The following is a 23,808-nucleotide window of genomic DNA, read 5'->3' on the forward strand; positions in this document are numbered from 1 at the left end:
GGGCTTACCCTTTCCTGCTGTACCCAAATCCAGAACTCCTGATTTGTGCCTCACAATACCTCAGTCATCTACAAAAGCATCTGCAAATCAGATATTTTTAGCCAGTATCAGGGACAAAAGCCTTCTTTTAAGGGATGTAAGTGAATTCCTGTATTCACCCCTAAAAGGATGCTCATGTATTAAATGTGCAATCTGTGCCTCTTTCTAAAATCAAACCTTTAAGGTTCAAAGAAAAAAAAATCCCCCCCTGAACTATATCATTACCAGACACAACAGCCACACTGGAGCTGAAAGACTGCTGCCAGGGACAGGAGACCTTAAGACCATACTTCTGTCCAGCATTCTGCGTTCCAGGGCAGTACAAACAGATGCAACCTCCTTCCTGAACTTGACCCTCCCTCCTTTGCAAAGGCCACTGAACATATCTCTTAAATGCTTATTTTGGCCCTTGATATGCTGTCCCGAGGATCTCTTCTCTTGAAGTTCTATGTTTCAGTTTGGAGAAATACTCTGTCTTTCTATGGTATTGATGGCATCTGAGTCCAATTTTCTTCTTTTCTTCAGGTGGTGCAAGTGAGATTTGGATTTCCTATGTGCTGAGAAAACAAAAACAAACAATCAAAAACTCAAAATTTAATATTAAAAGATATATTAAACTTAACTATACAATCCTTTCATAACAAATAACAGGATCAACACATAGAGAGGCAGAGCTGTTGTTTTTCTGAGATAGGCTCACGCTATGTAGCCCAGGCTGCCCTTGAACTCTGTGATCCTCCTGAGTGCTGAGATAACAGATGATTAGAATTTCTTTTTGTTTGTTGTTGTGCCAGCCAGTCCTAGCTTGAACTCAGGGGCTGGGTGCTGTCTGTGTGCTTTTTGCTCAAGGCTAACACTCTATCACTTGAGCCACAGCTCTATTTGTGATTTTTTTGGTGGTTAATTTGGGGACAAGTCTCACAGATTTTCCTGTCTAGGCTGGCTTTGAATTGTGATTCTCAGATCTCAGCCTCCTGAGTAGCTATCTTACAGGTGTGCACCACTTATATAGGCTAACTAATTTATATAGGCTCATTTTCACTATCCTGTCTGTACTCATCCACCCAAGGAAACCTCACCTGGAAATACCTAAAGAGAGGGATGGCTAGAATGAATTCTTTTGTATATTTAAAACATCATTTTTAAGGATTCAGAAGCAAACCTAAGTAAGAAAAAGGTTAGAAGTCACAATTTACTTGGAGAGAAAAGTCAGCTTTGTTCTCCAGCTAGAGCCTAAGGCAAAAAACTGGGCTCTGGACTGACTCTCCATGGCAGCAGGAGATGGGAGCAAGGACTTGACAGATGGCACTATAGATGGGCTTACACAGCCAAGCTCACAAAGACTCACAAATGTTGCTTCTCTAAGGCTCTCTGAAGGACATTTGACAAACCAAATCACTAAGTTTCCTTTACAAAACAATCAGACACTCTTTCTCTTCCCCTTTCATCATTATAAACCAAGAACAATCGTGGCTTCTTCTGCTGGTTGGGCAATCACAGCCATCCCCAGTCTCTGACAATGGAGTTCATTTTGCCAGGGTTACCAGTTAATAGACCTAATCATTCTACTGGTTGATAATGGAGAAAAAAAGCAAAAACAAAAAAACACTTTTCTAAGAATCCAAGCAAAGCAGTACTCTGAGCAGGATTCCAGGCTGCTGGGTAAACTGTAAGACCCACCATGCCTAAAAGAAGTGAGCCCTGGAATGTGACTAAATTCAAATGGGGTGAGACCTCCTGGGCCTTCACTGTGTGACTACAGAAATCCCACAAGAGAGTGCAACAGAATGAATGGTGACTATCAGAGGGCGGATCTAAGCAGACACTGAGCCTCTGGGCAGTGCCTTTGTGCCAATGGTACTATTACTCTCTACATTTGACTGACAGGTTGGCTCTTGAAGCTTCCCTTGCCATCTTTCAGCACAATCTCAGCCACCACACTACTTCAATAAACTACCTTGGGCAGTACTGAAGAGGCATGGCTTCTCAAGACCATGCTCCAAAGGAATGACTGTACTTCCTGCTCCCTCCCAGCTGTGCTTCTGCTTCTTCAGTCTCTTGCATGAGTTGCCTTCATTCCTTTATAATGGTATCTCACCTCCACTGAATCCTAAACATGAAAGGTCAAGAAACTCCTCTTGAGCAGAATCATGAAGTCAGAGGAACACTCATGCTAGATGGAGCTAGAGGTCATATGCCCTTCCTTTGCATTTCAGAATGTGGAAGCAGCTCCTTAGTATGGGAAAACCTCCAAAGAATATAAGCACAGGGTCTTAAAGGAACCTGACAGTCCCTTAACATTCCAACAATTCAATACCAAGACCTTTAAATTTCAGCAAGTCAGCATGACTCTCCCCTCCCCCACGCTTATGATTTCTCCATTCCCTTCCCTGAACTCTACCTGCCCACTCACGGTCCCCGATGATGATTCGGTCACAGAGGTCACACATATGGTAACTTCTTTTGTTCTCAGTTTCATTGTGTGATGTCTTTATTGGAGTGGCAGCAGGTTTGTGGCCCTAAGAAAACCAGAATAAGTGGAACATTAGATTCAAAGAGATCTGGATATAATTCTCTGATATTAAGAGGGGAAGGATTTTCCCAAGATTCCTTTTTTGTACCCCAGGAAGCAGGTGGGCTGTGAACAGGTTTTAGCAACAACCTTTCTAAATGTGAAAGAAGAAACAGAGCCTCCAGATTTAAAAGAAGCCAGCCCTGCTGCTTCATTCTATAAAAAAGAAGGCTTGGTTTCCTGACACAGTAACAAAAGTGTCAGCCAATAAAAATGCTCTGAAAATCTAACAATAGACTCAACCATTATTAATAGTCACCTGGATAAAACTTTGCACGATATCAAGAGCAGGTTTGAGAACAAACTCCTCCCACTTGGAGACATCAGACACCTCTAAGCCATATACCGAGGGGACATTGGGACCAGGTCCTAATAAGACAAAGAAAATTTGGGAGGTCATCTTCAATATCCTATTCTACTCTCAAGACTCTAAATCCCTCAAGAGAAAGGATGACGGAATAATCATTCTGACTACACTATTCATTATCAATACTACCCACGGTCCAAGAAAGACCCAGAACATGACTCATCTGCAGCCAATACCTAAAACATACAACCAGAGACTTGGATGCACAATCTTCAAAATCAGTAAACTGAATGGAGTAACAGTTCTATGACCTGTGTATGGACTACAACATACAGACAGCACATGGGCTGAAGGTGTGGCTCAAGTCAAAGCACTTGCCTAACAAGTGCAAGGTCCAGGTACTGACTTCAGGCCCCAGTTAGTACCAAAAACAAAAACTTTTTAAGTAAAAGGTAACAACAGTATATCATAGAAGAAAATAAACTGCTTTAAGTGCTTTAAGTGCCTGCTTTAAGTTCTATGACATCTATGGCTCTCTGTGGCAAGAAAGAAAGTTCACGGCTCTCTTTAGAAGTAGACACTAGCCTCAAATTTGCATATCCCTTTGGCAGCCCAGTGTTCAGGAAACAGCATGCTGATAAGGTGGGCTGGGAACAAAAACAGGAGCCAATAAGCCACCGAAACTGAGAACTAGAAAGAGCCCTGGAATCGATTGAGTTGAACCCTTTCTTTGATAGCCAGATCTAGTGGAGTACTCAAACAACACTTCCAAGTAGGGCTGAGACTGGAGGCAGCCAGGAGTTCAGCTCCAGGCATTCATTTATCACTTCAGTCAGCCTTGCTGCCAGAGTTTAGTCTCTGTGGATAGCTTCACCAGCCCCTAGACACACTTACCTTCCCTGGCCAGGTAAAGTCAGTTACTGAAAGGCAAAGAACATTGCTCCATGGACAAAAACATCAAAGGCATGGAGATGCCAACGGCTGGCAGGTGCTAGCCTTTTGATTGTGCCAACCACAAATAAGATTCTTCGTAAACTGGACTGGGCTGCACCTGCCACCACACGGAAAGGTGAGACTATGAGGGTGCAGGCAGCACCCACAGCACACCTGGCCTTGGCTAAGCTGTGCACCTGTTTCCAGGACACTCTACATTTTCCTTTCTCCTCTAAGTCCTTTGTTGGGCTTCTGTGCCCTGTCTAAGCACCTTTCAACAAGTTCTCGGCTCCCAGCTGCTATTTCTGGCCTGGATCCAAGGCCAAGCTGGGGTGGGGAAGTCCCTCTGGCTTCAAGCCAGACCATATCCCAGAAGATCTGCCATGGCCAATCAAACGTGGCTCCTGACTTACAGGGCAGCTGTGCCTTTCACTCTAGCACCAGGACTGTGCCAGCACACGTGAATGAGGAACAGACATATGACACACTATGCCATCAACTCCTCCTGCCTCAGAGATGGGGGAGTTGTAGTGTAATCACAGAAGGAAGTTCTAAATTATTACAAAAAGGGCCCTTTTGTTTCAGACTGATTGTCAAACTTAGGAAAAGAGTTATACTGGAAAAATGTCCACTTTAGCTGAGACTACCTTCCCCTCTATCTGTCAAGATGTACAAAGAAAAGAGGGTAAGAAGAACGCAATCTAATGGTCACATCACAGGATAAGGTATATATACTCAGAGGTACCAAAAGACAGGGGCAGAAACTTCAGCTAGCCTTCCTTATAACAATGCAGAAGTCTACTGACAAAACACAAATATGAGATGATTAAGAAGTATATTTAAAAGTTTCCACAGTGGAGCTAGGAAAGTAGTTCGGTGGTAGAGTGCTTCCCTTGCATGCATGAGGCCCTGGGTTTGATTCCTCAGCACCACTTAAGCAGAAAAAGCTGGAAGGGGCACCATGGCTCAAGTGGTAGAGCGCTAGCTTTGGGCTAACGGGCTGGGGAACAGCACTCAGGTCCAGAGTTCAGGCCCCACTATCGACACACAAAAAAAAATTTCCACAGGATAATACTGGAGTTTCACTCACACTTAATTTCCTTTTAGTTCATAAGCTCAGAAATGTTGTACCTAATTAGGCACCAGTGGCTCACGCCTATAATTCTAGCTATTCAGGAGGCTGAGATCTGAGGATCATGGTTCAAAGCCAGCCCAGGCAAGAAAGTCGATAAGACTCTTATCTCCAATTAACCACAGAAAACCAGAAGTAGAGCTGTGGCTGGAGTTGTAGAGTGCTCACCTTGAGCTGAGGAGCGCCCAGGCCCAGAGATCAAGCCCCATGACCAACAACAACAACAAGGAAAAACAACAACCTGGGGCTAGGAAGGTGGCTCAGTGGTAGAGTGCTTACCTTGCATGCATGAGGCCCTGGGTTCGATTCCTCAGCACCACATAAGCAAAAAGAAAAAATAGAGTGCTTACCTTGCATGCATGAGGCCCTGGGTTCGATTCCTCAGCACCACATAAGCAAAAAGAAAAAAGCCGGAAGTGGCGCTGTGGCTCAAGTAGTAGAGTGCTAGCCTTGAGCTGAAGAGCTGAGGGACAGCGCCCAGGCCCAGAGTTCAGGCCCCACGACCGGACCCCCCCCCAAAAAAAAAGAACTGTAATTAAAAAGAAAAAAATGTCTCAGGGGCTCTCCTGCCCAGGCTGGCTTCTAACCACAATCTTTAGATCTCAGCCTCCTAAGTAGCTAAGATTATAGACATGAGCCACTAGCACCTGGTTTAAAGGTTTGGTTTTTTGTTTTGTTTTGGGTATTTTTTTTTTTTTATCGTGGGGCTTGAACTCAGGGCCTGGGTACTGTCCCTGGACGCTTCAGCTCAAGGCAAGTGCTCTACCACTTGAGCCACAGTACCACTTCCAGTTTTCTGGAAGATTAGAAGTTGCACTGACTTTTCTGCCCAGGCTGAATATGAAGTGTAATCCTTAGATCTCAGCCTCCTGAGTAGGTAGGATTATAGGCTAGAGCCACTGGCACCCAGCTGGCTTGAAGGTTTTTGGGGGCCTGAACTCAGGGCCTGGGCACTGTCCCTGAGCTTCTTTTGCTCAAGGCTAGCACTCTACCACTTGAGCCACTGTGCCACTTCTGGCTTTTTCTGTTTATGTGGTAATAAAGAATTGAGCCCAGGATTTAATGCATGCTAAGTAAGTACTCTTATCACTAAGCCATATATACTCAGCACAGTTTTGTCTTTATAAGTGACCATCCGGCTCAAAAGCTTTTTTTTTTTTTTGGGGCAGATCATGGGGCTGACTTTGAACCAGGATCCTCAGATCTCAGCCTCCTGAGTAGCTAGGATTACAGGTGTGAGCCACCGGCACCTGGCTCAAAAGCTTTTTTTTCAGTACTGTAGTTTGAACTCAGGACTTCATACTAACTAGGCCATGGAGCTTGAATTCTAGGTCTGAGTGCTGTCCCTCAGCTCTTCAGCTCATGGCGAGCGCTCTAGCACTTGAGCCACAGTACCACCCTATAGATTTCTAAGTGTTCTTTAGATACAAAGCTGAAGCTAAAATCAACCATGAACATCAACTCTGCTGATACATTGCTCATTTACCCTTATATATTAGAAATCAATACCATCTCATCAAAGTGTAAGGAGACTACTCAATAGAAACTTAAGTCATTTTTGTCTGGATTTTTTCTGGGATATCACAAAAAAATACCCCTGAACAATCATTTATTTATATAGGCAGGTCTTCCCCCAGGCAAGGTACAGAAACAGAAGTTCATTTTCTGGATGAGAAGAGGATACCTATATTCTATCAAGAATGGTCCCAAGGGATAATGATAAACAAGAGACTTACTGCTCAAAAAACGGTTTTTAACCCATCGGTTTTGCTTCCGGGCATATCTCTTAGTTACTTGCTTCAAAGACTCGATACCTGAAAGATATGGTAGATACAGGAGAATTTAGGTAAGCATTTCTTTCCTTGTTAAGAAAAGGCCTACATGCTGGGAAGGTGGCTCAGTGGTAGAGCACTTGCCTTGCACCCATGAGGCCCTGGGTTCGATTCTTCAGCACCACATAAGCAAAAAGATAAAAGCCGGAAAGTGGCACTGTGGCTCAAGTGGTAGAGCGCTAGCCTTGAGCTGAAGAGCTGAGGGACAGCACCCAGGCCCAGAGTTCAGGCCCCACAACCAGACCCCCCAAAAAAAAAGAAAAGAAAAGACCCACACAACCCAACAGAGAAAAGCAGCACAGGAGCTGGGAATGTGTCTTAGTGGTATGGCATGCATGAAGCCCTGGGTTCGATTCCTCAGTACCACATACACAGAAAAAGCTGCAAGTGGCGCTGTGGCTCAAGTAGTATAGTGCTAGCCTTAAGCAAAAGGAACTCAAGGACAGTGCCCAGGTCCTGAGTTCAAGTCCCAGGACTGGCAAAAAAAAACGGAAAGAAAGAAAGAAGGAAGGAAGGAAGGAAAGAGAGAGAGAGAGAAAGAGAGAAGGAAAGGAAGGAAGGAAGGAAGGAAGGAAGGAAGGAAGGAAAGAAAGAAGAAAGAAAGAAAAAAAAGCAGCACAAAGTTAGACTACATAGGCAGCAATCTCAGTTTTGAGCTGACGGCATTTGGGGGTTTCTTCTAGCCTCCGCTCTTGCTCAGACCATAACAGTAGGGTGCTCTCTCATCCAAGGATGTCCAAGACTAGTTAGAAGGATGGATTCACACCTTTCTTTAGAAGCTGGTTACTTGTCTCTGGTGTGCATTTTCCCTCAGTGATCAGGTACTCGTGAAATTCCTTGAAGCCAATTGACTGGAAGATACCATGTTGATAGTCCTGGCTGGGAACACAGAGCATTAGCAGATGAGCCACTGCCTCTGAAAACTAAGCCTTGGACACTGTCTTCTAGAACCATTTCATTTCAGATGAAAACATTGAGATTCTCAGCAATTACTGATTCTAAAATTCTCCCCATTCCCTCCCAGATTACTTCCTTGAAAAGTGACTCCCAGGAATGCCTGAATAAAACTGCAACTGTAACAAGTACACTAATCTGCCTTCCAGCTCTCCCAAAGCCTAGGGCAAAGACTGATAAACAAGATCCAAAGCTAGTATTTAGGTCTCTGGTCTTTCAGCCAAAGGCAAAGAGTAGAGAGTTTTAAAGTCACAGTCAAATACTCACCTCTTTTCTGAAACTTTCTTCTGATTATAGCGCCTGTGAAAATCTCTTAGCTCCTCCAAGAGACCAGCAGCAAGCATGTCATCCACTCTCTTATCCAAGCGCTCATCTAAAACTTTAATCAAATTAGCCCATGAAATAGCAACATATTGCAGGTACCTCCTGTACACTTACACAGTAAATGGACAGGCTGCCACAAAGAAAAGAATCTGTTCAAATGGAAGAGCTATTCAGATTTTATAAGTGAGATAATAGCTGGGCACCAGTGGCTCATATCTGTAATCTTAGCTACTCAGGAGGCTGAGATCTGAAGATTATGGTTCAAAGCCAGCCTAGGCAAGAGAAGTCCCCATAAGACTCTTATCTCCAATAAACCACTCAAAAACAGAAAGTAGTGCTGTGGCTTGAGTGGTAGAGCACTAGCCTTGAGTACAGAGAGGCTCAGGGACAGGGCCATGCCCTGAGTTCAAGCCCCACAACCAACCCAAGGAAAAGTGAGATAATAATTTATATAACTTAACTCATATGACAGATTCAGCAACTCCAAACAAAAATGGCCAAAATAAAACATAACCATTCTCATTATATAAAGCTATATACAACTGTGTAAAGGGTAATATTTTATTTTATTTTTTGGGGGTCCAGTTGTGGGGCCTGAACTCTGGGCCTGGACCCTGTCCCTCAGTTCTTCAGCTCAAGGCTTAGCACTCTACCACTTGAGCCACAGCACCACTTCTGGCTTTTTTCATGCATGCAAGGCAAGCGCTCTACCACTGAGCCATCTTCCCAGCCCTAATATTTTATTTTTATATAAACTGTGCACTTACTAGCTCTACCACTGAGCCACATTCCCAGCCCTAATATTTTATTTTTATATAAACTGCACTTACTAGCTTTGTAAAGGTGAGGAAGGATCCCCTTGTTTACTGTTCTTAACAGCTCCATTTCTACCTCTTTTGAGGTACTTAAGAGACAAGAGTCTCATAGATTTTCCTGCCCAAGCTGACTTCAAACCATTATCATCAGGTTTCAGCCTTCGGAGTATTATAGTTACAGGCATGAGCCACCAGCATCTGCTCTTTCTTAACTCTTATCTTGTATTTGTCACTTGCACTGTCCCTGAGCTTCTTCATTCAAACCTAGCAATATACCACTTGAACTGTCATTCAAGTATATACTTAGAGGTTAATTGGAGGTAAGTCTCACAGACTTTCCTGCCTGGGCTGGCTTCAAACATGTTCCTCAGATCTCAGAAGTTCAAACCATCCTCGGGGGCTGGCAAGGTGGCTCAGTGGTAGAGCGCTTGCCTTGCATGCATGTGCATGAGGCCTTGGGTTCGATTCCTCAGTACCACGTAAGCAAAAAGAAAAAAGCCGGAAGGGCTCAAGTAGTAGAGTGCTAGCCTTGAGCTGAAGAGCTGAGGGACAGCTCCCAGGCCCAGAGTTCAGGCCCCACGACCAGACCCCCCCAAAAAAAAGAAAAGAAAAAGAAAAACAACAACCTAAGGAAAAACCACTGCTGCCTAGCCAACAGTACAGTACAAGAAACAAGAAGAGTATAGATTTTTGAGTCAGGCCTACATTCAGTCTCTACTGCCTACTAGCTGAGGTATTTGTGGCAAATTGTTTAACCTCTCAAGTCCTTCATTTTCTTATACCTATAAAAAGAAATAAAACCAGGTACTGGTGGCTCATACCTGTAATTCTAGCCACTCAGGATGCTGAGATCTGAGGATCGTGATTCAAAGCCTATGAAACTCTTATAATTAATTATCCACCAAAATACCAGAAGTGGAGCTATGACTCTAAGTGGCAGAGTGCTAGCCTTGAGCAAAAGAGCTCAGGGACAGTACCCAGGTCCCAAGTTCAATCCTCAGGACTGGCAAAAATAAATACACACATAGATAGACAGACAGATATAGCCTCTACATCTTGAAGGCTCAACAATATACACACTACACACAACACCAAATTTAGGGCAAGAGACAGGAGACAGGGTCAACTTATGAGATTTTCCTTCCCTTAAAAGTTCTGTTCAGCTGGGCGCCGGTGGCTCATACCTGTAATCCAAGCTACTTAGGAGGCTGAGATCTGAGGATCATGGTTCAAAGCCAGCCCAGGCAGGAAAGTTTGTGAGACTCTTATCTCCAATAAACCACTCTGAAAACTGGAAGTGGTGCTGTGGCTTAAGTAGTAGAGTACTAGCCTTGAGCTGAAGAGCTGAGGGACAGGCCCCAGGCCCAGAGTTCAAGTCCCACAACTGACAAAAAAATTCTGTTCAATGTAGCAGTGATACTCAATAGAAACTATGTTGAAAATGAACTATATAACTTGTGAGTGGGACAAGAGAAAAAAACTGGAAGAAAGCAAGGGAAGGGGTGACACTGTCCAAAAAGAAATGTACTCTTTACCTGACTTATGTAACTGTAACCACTCTGCATATCACCTTTATAGTAACAATTTAAAAAGATGTTTTTTTAAGCCGGGTGCTGGTGGCTCACGCCTGTAATCCTAGCTACTCAGAAGGCTGAGATCTGAGGATCACGGTTCAAAGCCAGCCCGGGCAGGAGAGACCGTGAGACTCCTATCTCCAATAAACCACCAGAAAACCGGAAGTGGCACTGTAGCTCAAGTGGTAGAGCGCTAGCCTTGAGCTGAAGAGCTGAGGGACAGTGCCCAGGCCCAGAGTTCAAGCCCCATGACCGACAAAAAAAAAAAAAGATGTTTTTTTAAGTTCAGTTTGGCTGGGCACTGGTGGTAGAGGGCTAGCCTTGAGTACAATAGCTCAGCCGTAGTGCCCAGGCCCAGAGTTCAAGTCCTAGGACTAGAAAGAAAAAAATTCTGTTCAACCAAGTGCTGGTGGCTCATGTCTATAATCAATCCTAGCTACTCAGAAGGCTGAGATATGAGATCACTGTTCATAGCTAGCCCAGGAAGGAAAGTCCATGAGACTCTTACCTTCAATTAACCACCAAAGAGCTGGAAATGGACCTATAGCTCAAGTGGTAGAGCACTAGCCTTGAGCAAAAAAGCTCAGGGACAGTACCCAGGCCTAGGTTCCAGCACCAGGACTGGGAAAAAAAAAAAAAAAGAGTTCTGTTCAGCTAACATTTCATTTGAAGTAATTAAATGAAACCATTTCTGACCATAAGAAGATGCTGGGGGAAACGGTGAAGGTTTTGCCTTTTTTTGTGTGTGCCAGTCATAGTATAAGCACTGTACCTAAGCTTTCTGTTGTTGTTGGTAATGGGGCTTGAACTCAGGGCCTGGACCCTCTCCCTGAGCTCTTGCTCAGGGTTACTGTGCCACTTCTGGTTTTCTGGTGGCTTACATCCAAAAAAAAAGTCTTACATCCCGCTTGAGCTGCTTTGAACAATGATCCTCAGATCTCAGATTCCTGAGAAGTTAGAATTACAGTCATGAGCCATCAGTGTCCGGTTTTCACTCAGCTTTTTTGTTCAAGGCTAATGCTATACCACATGAGCCATAACTGTTTTTGTCTGTTTTTTTTTTTTTTCTGAGACCTCATAACTCCACTTCTATCTCCTTTTGGTGGTTAATTGGAGATAAAAGCCTTATGGGGGGGTAGAGGAAGAAGAGAAATAAGCAGCTCTTGGGGTTAGAGGTGTGGCTCAGTTGGTAGAGTACTAGCCAATGAGCAAAAGTGGCAGGTACCAAGTTTTAGAACTGTAATTAAGGGCTGGGAAGGTGGCTCAGTGGTAGAGCGCTTGCCTTGCATGCATGTGCATGAGGCCTTGGGTTCGATTCCTCAGTACCACGTAAGCAAAAAGAAAAAAGCCGGAAGTGGTGCTGTGGCTCAAGTGGTAGAGCGCTAGCCTTGAGTTGAAGAGCTGAGGGACAGCACCCAGGCCCAGAGTTCAGGCCCCACTACTGGACAATAAAAAAAAAAAAAATCTTGTGTTTCATTTATTAACTCCTTTACTTAGCAGTGCTGGGATTTAACCTAGGGGTCCTGTGCATGTCAGGCAAATGCTCTACTACTGAGCTATATACCCTGGCCCACAACTCAGTATGTATTATTAATTCATTAATCCTCACTGACGCTATGAAATATGTTCTATGATTATCTCCATTTCATAGAAGAACCTGAGCACAGAAAGTAAACTAAAAACTCACACAGACCAGGCGCTGGTAGCTCAAACCTATAATTTATAATCCTAGTTACTCAAGAGGCTGAGATCTGAGGATCACAGTCCAAAGCCAGCCAAGGCAAAAACATCTGAGACTCACATCTCCAATTAACCACCAAAAAGCCAGAAGTAGAACTGTGTGTGGCTCAAGTGGTAGAATGTCATCATTGAGCAAAAAAGCTAACACAGTGCCCAGGTCCTGAGTTCAAGTCCTAGCTAGTACTGGCACAAGTTCTGCTTATGACTACACTACACAATCATCTCATTCTCAGCCCCAGCTCACACCTTTACAAACTGTCCACCTCCCGAGAGAATGATCACCATCTCTTTTCTGTGGCTCCCAGCACTCTAACCTGCATTTCTCACACTGCAGTATATCCATCTCTTTATTAGCACCCTCCCAGACTGGGCAGTCCTTAAGAACAGGCATCGTCTCTGAAACCTAGTTACTTCATAGAATACATGGTTCTTCATTAGAATGCTCACTGAATCTTTGTTGGATGAATGAGTTACTATTATTATAGGACACTGTTATGTTTGAGCAATAAACACCATCAGCATATCATCATATCCACTTCTCAGGCCTGTGCTAAAATTATGAGTGATCCACCCTCCAGCCAACTCCGATGGGATGCTTTCCACAGGAAAACTTCCTTTTCTATTCTCCTTTGGACCTTCACTAGACAGCCATCTTACTTCCATTCTACTCATCTCATCCTGTCCAAGCCATGCATCTCATGTTAGAACCAGCATTAACCTTCACTTTTCAGACAGATACCTAAGGGAATGGCACTGTGCCTAAGTCAACAAATAATAATTGCGATAATAAATTTAATAGCTAGCACTAACTAGTGATTATTATGAGCCACCCATGGTTCTAACACTGCATAAATAGTAACTTAGCATTGTAAGTTTTACCTCAAATGGACTCTAGGTGATCAAAGGGCTTTTACCTGTCTGGTCAGCATGAAGCCAGAGGATGCAAGGGTTAGGGAACTTCAGAGGGCCTCCGAGGGGACCACCGCCTTCCTCTGCATGTTGACGACGAAGAAATTCACTGTGAGAGATTCCTGTTTCTTCAAACACTTGCAAGCTCCTAAGTTGTTTAAAGGGGGAAGGAATCCATAGAAATTATTAGTAAATAATCATTCCCAACTGAAACAAAGAAAAAGGACAAATGTTACAGAAAGCCACATTTTCATTTTTATAGTGTATCTTTCCCCCTTCCCCCCAACAAGGTCCAGGGTGAGTATAATCTTACAGGGTCTCAGAAAGATCTTAAATAGGAAAATTCTATAGAAAGTGAGAAATACTATTATTCTTCCAACCAATATTCTAAAACAAGTTAAATAGGTTCAAAAATAACTAAGTTTTCTCCACACAAATAGAATGAGACTCACTTTCAAGTGAACAGTAAAAGAGCTTGGTTGGGACACTCTGTACAAGCCAACAAGTCTGGTCTCGCTGGAGTGCCTTTCCCACAGTTCGAAAGTATGTAGTATATCCAGCTCATCAACTTTCTTCTTAAATATGTCTAAAATTAATCAAGAATACTCCTGGCTAATCCAGTACTCTGTTGGCACAAAGATCACTGAAGAAAAAATACACAGACTTACTCTAAGCTGTGTGTGTCTATTATATTATGCAGCACTAAGTAACTAAACTCTCAAATATATACTCTACCACTCTACATGATTGCAACTTATCAGCTTGAAAGTGATCTTTCCCTTTCTGACTCACTTCTGTTTTCGGGAACTCTAACACAAGAGTAGAGACCCCTTGTCTTTCAGTATCAATGACCGCTCAAAGTGGATCTATCAGAAACAAAAAAGTAACATATTTCACTTATAAGGAGTTTAGAATGCAGACTCAACCCAAAATAAAGGTGAAAACACACACACAACCCTCAGTCTTCTCTAAAGGAGAGACTCTAGAACTCTTCTAATGACTCATTAAAACATGATCCTCAAGCTCATATTAGTTTAGAAGCAGCAAAATAAAGAGCAATGCTAAGAGAGAAAAAACTGATTTGTCCAAACTGATTACAGGAGGGTACAGTATGCTCAGGGGAGAAGGAATCCAAAGGTGTAACTCTTCTGAACAACTAAAATATCAAAATGAATACCAGGAAGTGGAAGCATGTTTTGGGGGTAAACAAAGGGGGGCAGGCTACAGGAATGCAGGGAGGAAAGGTGAGAAAATGTAATCATGATATTGAATTTACATTTTTACATTATGTAAAAAATGAACTATATAACTTGAGGGTAGCCGTGGGAAGGGGAAAATGGGAGAGAGAATGAAGGAAGGGGTGACACCCAAGAAGCATATACTCATTACCTGATGTATGGAATTGTAACCTGTATATACAACTACTTAATAAGTAACAATAACAATTTTTTAACTGATTTGTTCAAGGAGTGGAGAATAAGAGAATAAGAGTTGAGGTACAGCACAAATGGTACAGTATCTACCTGGCAAATAGAGACCCTGAGTTCAACTCCTAGGACCACAAAATGTGAAACCAAGGAGAGGGACAGGTGGACAGAAACAAACTGACAGAAACAGAATAAACACCTCGCTTTAAAATCATGTCATGGGGGCTGGGAAGGTGGCTCAGTGGTGGTGCTTGCCTTGCATGCATGAGGCCCTGGGTTTGATTCCTCAGCACCACAAAAGCAAAAAAAAAAAAAAAAAAAAGCTAGACATTGTGCTATGGCTCAAGTGGTAGAGGACTAGCCTTGAGCTAAAGAGCTGAGGGACAGAGCCCAGGCCCATAATTCAGGCCCCACGACCAAAAAAAATCATGTCATAAGCCAGGCACCAGTAGCTCATGCCTGCCCAGGAGGCTGAGATCTGAGGATGGTGGTTTAGAGCCAGCCAGAGCAGGAAATTCTGTGAGACTCTTATTTCCAATTAACCGAAGTGGTACTGTGGTTCAAGTGGTAGAGCTCTTGCCTTAAGCTGAAAAGCTGAGGGACAGCGCCCAGGCCTAGAGTTCAAGCCCCACAACCAACCTCCCCCCCCCCGAAAAAAAAAGTCATAAAAATGAATGCGCATCAATGGGGCTGGGAAGGTGGCTCAGTGGTAGAGCGCTTGCCTTGCATGCTCAAGGCCCTGGGTTCGATTCCTCAGCACCACATAAGCAAAAAGAAAAAAGCTGGAAGCGGTGCTATGGCTCAAGTGGTAGAGTGCTAGCCTTGAGCTGAAGAGCTGAGGGACAGCATCCAGGCCCAGAGTTCAGGCCCCACGACTGGACCCAAAAAAAAAAAAAAAAAAGAATGCTCATCAAAATATTCCTAAGGGCTTTTTTTTAATGGAAGTATTTCTATTAAAATGCTTTTTTTTAAATATCTGGATTTAAGCCGGGCGCTGGTGGCTCACGCCTGTAATCCTAGCTACTCAGGAGGCTGAGATCTGAGGATCGCGGTTCAAAGCCAGCCCGGGCAGAAGAGACCGTGAGACTCCTATCTCCAATAAACCACCAGAAAACCGGAAGTGGCGCTGTAGCTCCGCTAGCCTTGAGCTGAAGAGCTGAGGGACAGTGCCCAGGCCCAGAGTTCAAGCCCCACGACCGACAAAAAAAATTAACTAAATAAAAAAATAAATGTCTGGATTTTAGAAAGTATAAACTTCATCATACAGGAGTGGCAAACAACCAGTCCAAGGTCCCTTAAAATCTTTTGCTCAAGACTAACACTCCACCACTTGGATCACAGCTCCACTTACAGTTTTTGAGTGATTGATTGGGTGACTGATTGAGTGATTGATTGGCTGAGTCTCACAGGATGCCAGGCACCAGTGGCTCATGCCTGTAATCCTAGCTACTCAGGAGTCTGAGATCTGAGGATCACCGTTCAAAGCCAGCCCAGGCAGCGAAGTCCATGAGACTCTTATCTCCAATAAACCACTAGAAAACCAAAGTGGTGCTGTGGTTCAAGTGGTAGAGTGCTCCCTTTGAGCTGAAGAGCACAGGGACAGTGCTCAGGCCCAGAGTTCAAGCTCCACAACTGACAAAAAAAAAAGTCTCACAGGAATTTTTGTGCCCAGGCTGGCTTTGAACCATGATCCTCAGATCATAGCCTCCTTAGTAGCTAGGATTATAAGAATGAGCCACTGGCACCAGCTAAAATCTTTTGGTACCTAACAGGCCAGACACATATGCTTCTATGCTACTCATGGCCTACCTGCCTATACTGACTTTTGTATGGTCTACAAATGATCTTACAAATATCCAGATAGCAGTGGGTAGAAAGAGGGTTCTGTACCCCAGAGAGAACATGAGTGATATTGCCCAAAGGAACAAAAAAATGTTAGAATGAAATGTGGCCCTCTAAACAACAATCCTATCTGGAAAGATTTTATTCTGTCAGGCAATGGTGGCTCACATCTGTAATCCTAGCTACTCAGGAGGCTGAGATCTGAGGATTACGGTTTGAAGCCAGCCTAGGTGGAAAAGTCCCCATGAGACCCTTATCTCCAATTAACCTTCAGAAAAACAGAAGTGCAGCTGTGGTTCAAAGTGGAAGAACAATAACCTTGAACAAAATGGCTCTGAAACAGTGTCCAGGCCCAGAGTTCAAGCCCCAGAGACAAAAATAAATAAATTATTATTTTTCATAAAAAATTTCATCGGCAAATGTGGTACAATTAGGAAAAGATATTCTGAAAAGGCTCCTAGGAGACAGAATAATGAAGAAAGAAAAATCATTTGGGTAAACTACTTCGTTACAAACTCTATGATTGTTAGATGTTTCCATATGTCTCTCCCATTGGGGTTTGTAGCCCAATTGCTAGGGTTGTTCCCTTACCAGTTGAGCCATAACCCCACCATGCTTTTTGGTACTTATTTTGGAGATGGAGTCTAGCAAAAATTTTCTGCCCATGTATGCCATGAATGGCAATCTCCAGATCTCAGCCTCCAGAGTAGCTAGGATTTATAGGTGTGAAGCACTGAAGCCCAGCTCTTACTGTACTATGTAAACTGTATCCATACAGCTTCATTAGATGTTCCGTTGTGCTAGATGTGATAATCCCTCAACATGGCAGAAAAGTAAAGCTAACACATAGAACTGCAATTCTAAACCACCTAAGAAAACATGACCTTATGAAGTAATTCACCACGTCTCTTCCCTATGAGACAGTGTTCATGTGCAAAGGTGAGCTGATCTATGAGACAGTTTACAAAATTCACCTCCCACTGGGAAAGCTGCTGGGGCAGAACTCAGCATTGCACAATCAATTATGAAACCCAAATCACAATGTAAACGGACTACATGCCAGAAAAAATTTATATGAAAACTGTTATACAAGCAAAGATCAAATAGAAAACAAAGCAAGATTACATAGGCCCTAGGGAAAAAACGATCATGTACTATGCATTTAAAATGTAACAACAAAGTAGGGTGCAACTGTTTATTGAGGGAGTTGGACTGAGACAGTCCAACTGTCTCAGTTCAAGTCCTGGGCCTCCTAACCTGCTGAGCTGGAAGAACATATCAATCTCCACTATTACCAAGTCTTCTGTTACTTAGGCAAAGTAAACTTCTCTGCCTCTCAACTCTATAAGAATTCAGGAGCAGTAGGCACATGCTTACTTTTTTTTTTTTGTCTGTTGTGGGGCCTGAACTCTGGGCTTGGGTGCTGTCCCTCAGCTTTTCAGCTCAAGGCTAGTGCCCTACCACTTGAGCCACAGCACCACTTCTTGCTTTTTCTGCTTATGTGGTGGTGAGGAATTGAACCCAGGGCCTCAAGCTTATCAGGAGAGTCACCTTCCCAGCCCCGGCACATGCTGCTTTCTTACCTGGCCACTTTGCGCTTATCATGTGGGTGCAGCTTGGCAGCCATTTCTGGGTCCACCTGGCTTAGGCGTTTGTGCAGTACATGGCCATCCTCCTTCTCAAGCTCTACTTTCAGATCAATTACTTTCCCAGTGCCCATCTCTTGAGACTGTTAAAATGCAATTTAGAGTCAATGTCACTTAATAATGCAATACATTTTTATACTGTATGGGCCAGACATTTTGCTTAGTTAGCATTATGAATAAAGAACAGAGCTGTATCAGAAGATCTTACTGTATAGTGAGAGATAGATCATAAACCAAAAATTTCAATATTCTATGCTAAGTTCTGTGAGGCCACAGCAAACAAAGGAAGGATTACTGCATAGGGAAGTACTCAGCTACCCTTCCCTGTACTGGTGCTAACACATCCATTTAACATATCCAGGAAACTAGTCTTTCAGCAAGGATGACTAAAGAGAGGACCAGAACTGCTGGTAAATTACCTTTGGATAAGTCTCCCCACACACAGAGGCATCTCCACAAGAAAGGTCAGTCAGTGTTGGTCATCTCTCTGACATATGTATTATGCTGCCAGCCAGGAAATGCTGAATCAGACTAATGCACTGTTAACTTACATGAAGATGCTAATTAATCCACAGGAATATTTTTTCCCACACACAGCCCCTGCCCTTAGGCCTGCCTGGAGGAACATACTTCACATATGGAGGTAGTGTTTTCTGCAGAATACTAAGTAGGAAAATTAACAACTGCTGAGCATAAGAAATAAGCCAAGAGTCAACCTTCCTCCCATTAAAACTAGCTATCATGAAAGAAACACCCATTTCCTCAGTGAGTTACAAATGAACTAAACTTACCTTGGTATTAACAAGAACTTTCCAGAGCAGAGACTCAATATAGTAATTGGTTCCTCCCACAACAATAGGAATTTTGTCCCGAGCAAATATATCTTCAATGTGGACATTAAGGAAGACATCATCATAGTTAATATGAAGAAGAGAATCCTGACACTTGGGAAGGAGTACTAGGAAGAAATCCCATGCATTTGCAGAGAAAAAAAAAAAAGGTAGAACAAAGATGAATTGATGCCAGGCTTGAATGTTCCCTCTAAGCTCACACAAACATTTCCACTTAGTTCTGAAGGAACTTACATAAAAAAGACAAGGCACAAATATATATATGGTAGTAATACCTTCAAGGTCTAGAAATTTTTAGGTCTTTTTGTCTCTTTTCAGTATTATTTTATTATAGAACTTTCTGAGTTTTGGGCTGGGAAGGTGGCTCAGTGGTAGAGCGCTTGCCTTGCATGCATAAGGCCCTGGGTTCGATTCCACAGCATCACATAAGCAAAAAGAAAAAAGCCGGAAGTGGCGCTGTGGCTCAAGTGGTAGAGCACTAGCCTTGAGCTGAAGAGCTGAGGGACAGCGCCCAGGCCCAGAGTTCAGGCCCCACGACCAGAACCCCCCCTCCCCCCAAAAAAAGAACTTTCTGAGTTTTGCTGCTAAAAGCCAAAGTTTTCAAGCCAGGTATGCAGCTCAAGTGGTGAAGAGCCTGACTAACAAATGAGTTCAAGCCCCAGTACTGACAAAAAAGAAAGTTTCTAACTTTTATTTCAAATCAGTTTACCAAGCATAATCACAAGGGGTCTCACAGAACCAAGTGTCAGCTGTAGAGGAAGCTACTCAGGTGACATCCAGTGTGCAACTTTGCTTTTTAAGAGAAAATATAAATTGGTCTCTAAGCTACAGTTCTTAAGACTCAGGAAGTCTCTACTTCTATGTGGTAAAAGTACACATTTTTGTCACTTAAGACTTTACCAAATAAGCACAAGTTCTCAGAGAGACTTCAAATTCCAGAGCCCTGTTTTTGGGCAAGTTACTCGACCTGTCTGAGATTCAATCTTCTCATCTGTCCAATGTAACATGTAAAGCCCCCCCTAAAAGCTCCTGAAAATAACAAGCACTCCATTTAATTTAGTCACTTGTTTTTTATATTCCTGCTACTTACTATTTGCTTTAACAGAGGTTTTCCTTTTGAAAAGAACTTCTGTGTGTGTGAACGTGCATGCATGCGTGCGTGCGTGCGTGCGTGCGTGTGTGTGTGTGTGTGTGTGTGTGTGTGTGTGTGTGTCCTGGGGCTTGAACTCAGGACCTAGGTACTATCTCTGACCTTTTTTGCTCAAGAGCGATAGCTCTGCTACAGGAGCCACAGCTCTACCTCCAGCTTTTTTGATGGTTAACTGGAGATAAGAATCTCATAGACTTTCAGACCTAAACTGGCTTTGAGCCATAATCCTCAGATCTCAACCTCCTGAGTAGCTAGGATTACTACAGCCACCAGCAACCCAACTGATTAAAAAAAAAAAAAAGATTCTGTAACTAGATAAATCACCATCTCTACTCTCCTTCCCTTCCCAGTCAATCTGTAGGCACAGAAACAGATAATCTCTTTCTTTCAGAAGGAAACCCACTAACACTTAAGAAGACCTGGTAGCGTAGGAAAAAAAAAAGTTACCAATCAAGGCTCATAAAGAAAAAGCACTGCCTTGTATTTTAAAAAGAAAAACAAATTTTTTATTCTTTTTAAGTACAGGGAACATAATTACAAACTAAAATAAAGCATCATTATATAACATAATTAGCAAAGGGGCTGGGAGCTAGGAGAAGAGGAAGGAAAAACTGTGAGATATCAGACTGAGAGTAAAAAAGAGGGGGGAAATGTAGTACAATGTATTTGATGGGGAAAAGTTTAATATACTTGCCTAAGCCCTGAAACTATTGTGATCTTGGATAATACTCTATCCTCTGGGCCTCAGTATGAATACTTTGCCTGTTAAATTAAAAAGGCTGACTGGAGAGTAGCTCAGGAGTAGAGTACTTGCTTAGCTCATACAAGGTCCTGGTCAGATCTCTGGTACCAAAAAAAAAAAAGGGAAAAAAGTTGACTGAACCACAAGTGGGAGAATGAAGCAGGACAACTATCACTTAAGCCCAGGAGCTACAGCCAGCCTGGCAAACATAGCAAGACCCCATTTACAAACAAAACAAACAGGCTGACCAGATACTTTTGTTTTTAGTTAGGCTCATTGTGTAGCTTAGGCTAGTCAGGAACTTTTGATCCTCCTGCAGCAAAGAGTGCTAGGATTCTGAGCTGAGGCAGTGGCTTACACCAGTAATCCTAGCTACTCAGGAAATTGAGATCTGAGGATTTTGGTTCAAAGCCAGCCCAGACAGGAAAGTCTATGAGACTCCCATCTCCAATTAAACACACACACACACACACACACACACACATTATGAGACTCCCATCTCCAATTAAACACACACACACACATTATGAGACTCCCATCTCCAATTAAACACACACACACACACACACAAAACACACACACACACACACACACACACGGGGGAAAAAAATCCTAAGTAGACTTGAAGCTCAAGTGGTAGAGGGGCAGTCTTGAGCACAGAGCTCAGGGACAGCACCTAGGCCCTGAGTTCAAGTCCCAAGACTGGTCCAAAAAAAAGTGATGGAGTTGGGTGCCAGTGGCTCACGCCTATAATCCTAGCTACTCAGGAGGCTGAGATCTGAGGATCACAGTTCAGTCTGGGCAGGAAAGTCCATGAGACATATCTTTAATTAACCACCAGAAAACCAGAAGTGGCATTGTGGCTCAAGTGGTAGGTAGAGCACTTGCCTTCAGCTAAAGAGCTTAGAAACAATGCCTAGACCCAGAGTTCAAGCCCCACAACCAACCAAAAAACAAAGAAAAAAAAAAGTGATGAGATTCTACATACTTTTTTCCCCCCAGTCATAGGGTTTAAAAACTCTGGGCCTGGGTGCTGTTCCTGAGCTTCGTCAGCTCAAGGTTAGTTCTCTACCACCTGAGCCACAATGCCACTTCTGGCTTTTTCTGTATATGTAGTGCTGAGGAATTAAGCCCAGGGCTTCATGCATGCTAGGAAGGCACTCTACACTAGGCCATATACCCAGCCCTCCCTGGGCTTTTTTGCTCAAAGCTAGTGTTCCACCACTTGAGCCACAGTTCTACTTCTGGCTTTTTGCTGATTAATAGAGATAAGAGTCTCATGGATTTTCCTGTCCACTGGCTTTGAACCACAATTCTCAGATCTCAGCTTCCTGAGTAGTTAGGCTTACAGGGGTGAGCTACTGGCACCTGACTCCTTTTTTAAATTATAAAGTACTCCATATGAAAGGATATATATAATATGTATATTGTATACTGGAACTGGAGGCATGCTCAAGTGGTTGAGCATCAATCATGAGTAGAAAAAAAAGCTAACGGGCGCTGGTGGCTCACACCTGTAATCCTAGCTACTCAGGAGGCTGAGATCTGAGGATCGCGGTTCAAAGCCAGCCCGGGCAAGAGAGACCGTGAGACTCCTATCTCCAATAACCACCAGAAAAACCGGAAGTGGCGCTATAGCTCAAGTGGTAGAGTACTCGCCTTGAGCTGAAGAGCTAAGGGACAGCGCCCAGGCCCAGAGTTCAAGCCCCACGGCCGATCAAAAAAAAAAAAAAGCTAAGGAAAAGCCCAAGGCCCAAGTTCAAACCCCAATACCTGTAGAAAGAAACATGTATAAATTATGAAGCCTAATAATAAAATAAATACTTGTGAACTCAACGTAAGAAATAGAGCACTACCAATATCACTGAAGCCTCCAGTATATGCATTCTCATCCCAACACCTGGCTCTGATCTAAAATGGAATTGCCATTCTGAAATGTTATCATTCCATCACTTTTCTTACATTATTAGTAATGTGTATGGGTCCCCAATAAAGAAGTACACATTGGTTAGTTCTGCTTCCTTTTTAGCATTTATAGTAGCATAAATAGGACATACACACAGGTACTCTTCTGTAACTTCCTACATTTACATTCTTCTAAAAAGAGATTCTTCCATTCCAACTGATGCACATAGCTACAATTTATTCATTTTCACAGTTGAAAAGAATTTATATGAGTAAAACAATTTTTTTTGGGGGGGGGGGCGGTCGTGGGGCCTGAACTCTGGGCCTGGGCGCTGTCCCTCAGCTCTTCAGCTCAAGGCTAGCAGTCTCTACCACTTCCAGTTTTCTGCTTATGTGATGCTGAGCAATGGAAGCCGGGGCCTCAAGCATGTCAGGTAAACACTCTACCACTAAGCTACCTTCCCAGCCCTAGTAAAACAAATTTTATACACTCTCCTCTGAGTGGGAACTTAGGAATTTACATTTTTACTATTAAGTGCAATATCTTATACAAGTTCCTAAATTCAAACTCTGGTACCACTAAAAAAAGAAAAAGATTACCAACAAAGCTCCACAAAACTCTAAAGTCACAGTCTAATGAGCCAAACGCCAGTGGCTCACGCCTATAATCCTAACTATGCAGGAGAATGTGTTCTGAGGATCGCAGTTCAAAACCAGCCGGGGCAGAAAAGTCCATGGGACTCTTATCTCCAACTACCTACCAGAAAACCAGAACCAAAGTGGTGCTGTGGCTCAAAGTGGTACAGCTCTAGCCTTGAGCAAAAAAAAGCTCAGGAACAAAGTCCAGGTCCTGACTTCAAGCCCCACAATCAACAAAATAAAACAACAATAACAACAACAAGACTCTATTCAATCAAATGTATACTCTCTTATCTACTTCAAAGTTTCATTTTATACACAGACACATACACAGATATATAGATAGATAGAGATATCAAAACCAATCTGAAATTTATTATGGCATATGTAATATAAGACCTAATTTTTTTCCAAAACAATTAACTGTCACAGGAATAATTATTAACAACTTCCTCATTTCTTTTTTTTTTTTTTT

At 43.0% G+C, this 23,808-nt stretch overlaps 1 protein-coding gene across 1 annotated transcript in view; it reads right to left on the reverse strand.

The window, feature by feature from the left end:
* Positions 1-335: 335 nt before the first annotated feature.
* Positions 336-23,808, reverse strand: part of Trit1 (tRNA isopentenyltransferase 1) — a 51,167-nt gene continuing 27,694 nt past the window's right edge. Inside the window, exons 2-9 of the mRNA XM_013016738.1 lie at positions 17,984-18,129; positions 13,137-13,279; positions 8,037-8,148; positions 7,582-7,694; positions 6,720-6,797; positions 2,871-2,980; positions 2,441-2,558; positions 336-596 (exon numbers count right to left, since the gene is read on the reverse strand). Coding sequence (XP_012872192.1) covers positions 493-596; positions 2,441-2,558; positions 2,871-2,980; positions 6,720-6,797; positions 7,582-7,694; positions 8,037-8,148; positions 13,137-13,279; positions 17,984-18,129 — 924 coding nt within the window. The 3' untranslated portion in view covers positions 336-492. The remainder of the gene's footprint in view (positions 597-2,440; positions 2,559-2,870; positions 2,981-6,719; positions 6,798-7,581; positions 7,695-8,036; positions 8,149-13,136; positions 13,280-17,983; positions 18,130-23,808) is intronic.

Source organism: Dipodomys ordii, unplaced genomic scaffold, assembly GCF_000151885.1.
Source record: "Dipodomys ordii isolate 6190 unplaced genomic scaffold, Dord_2.0 Scaffold33, whole genome shotgun sequence".
NCBI lineage: Eukaryota > Metazoa > Chordata > Mammalia > Rodentia > Heteromyidae > Dipodomys > Dipodomys ordii.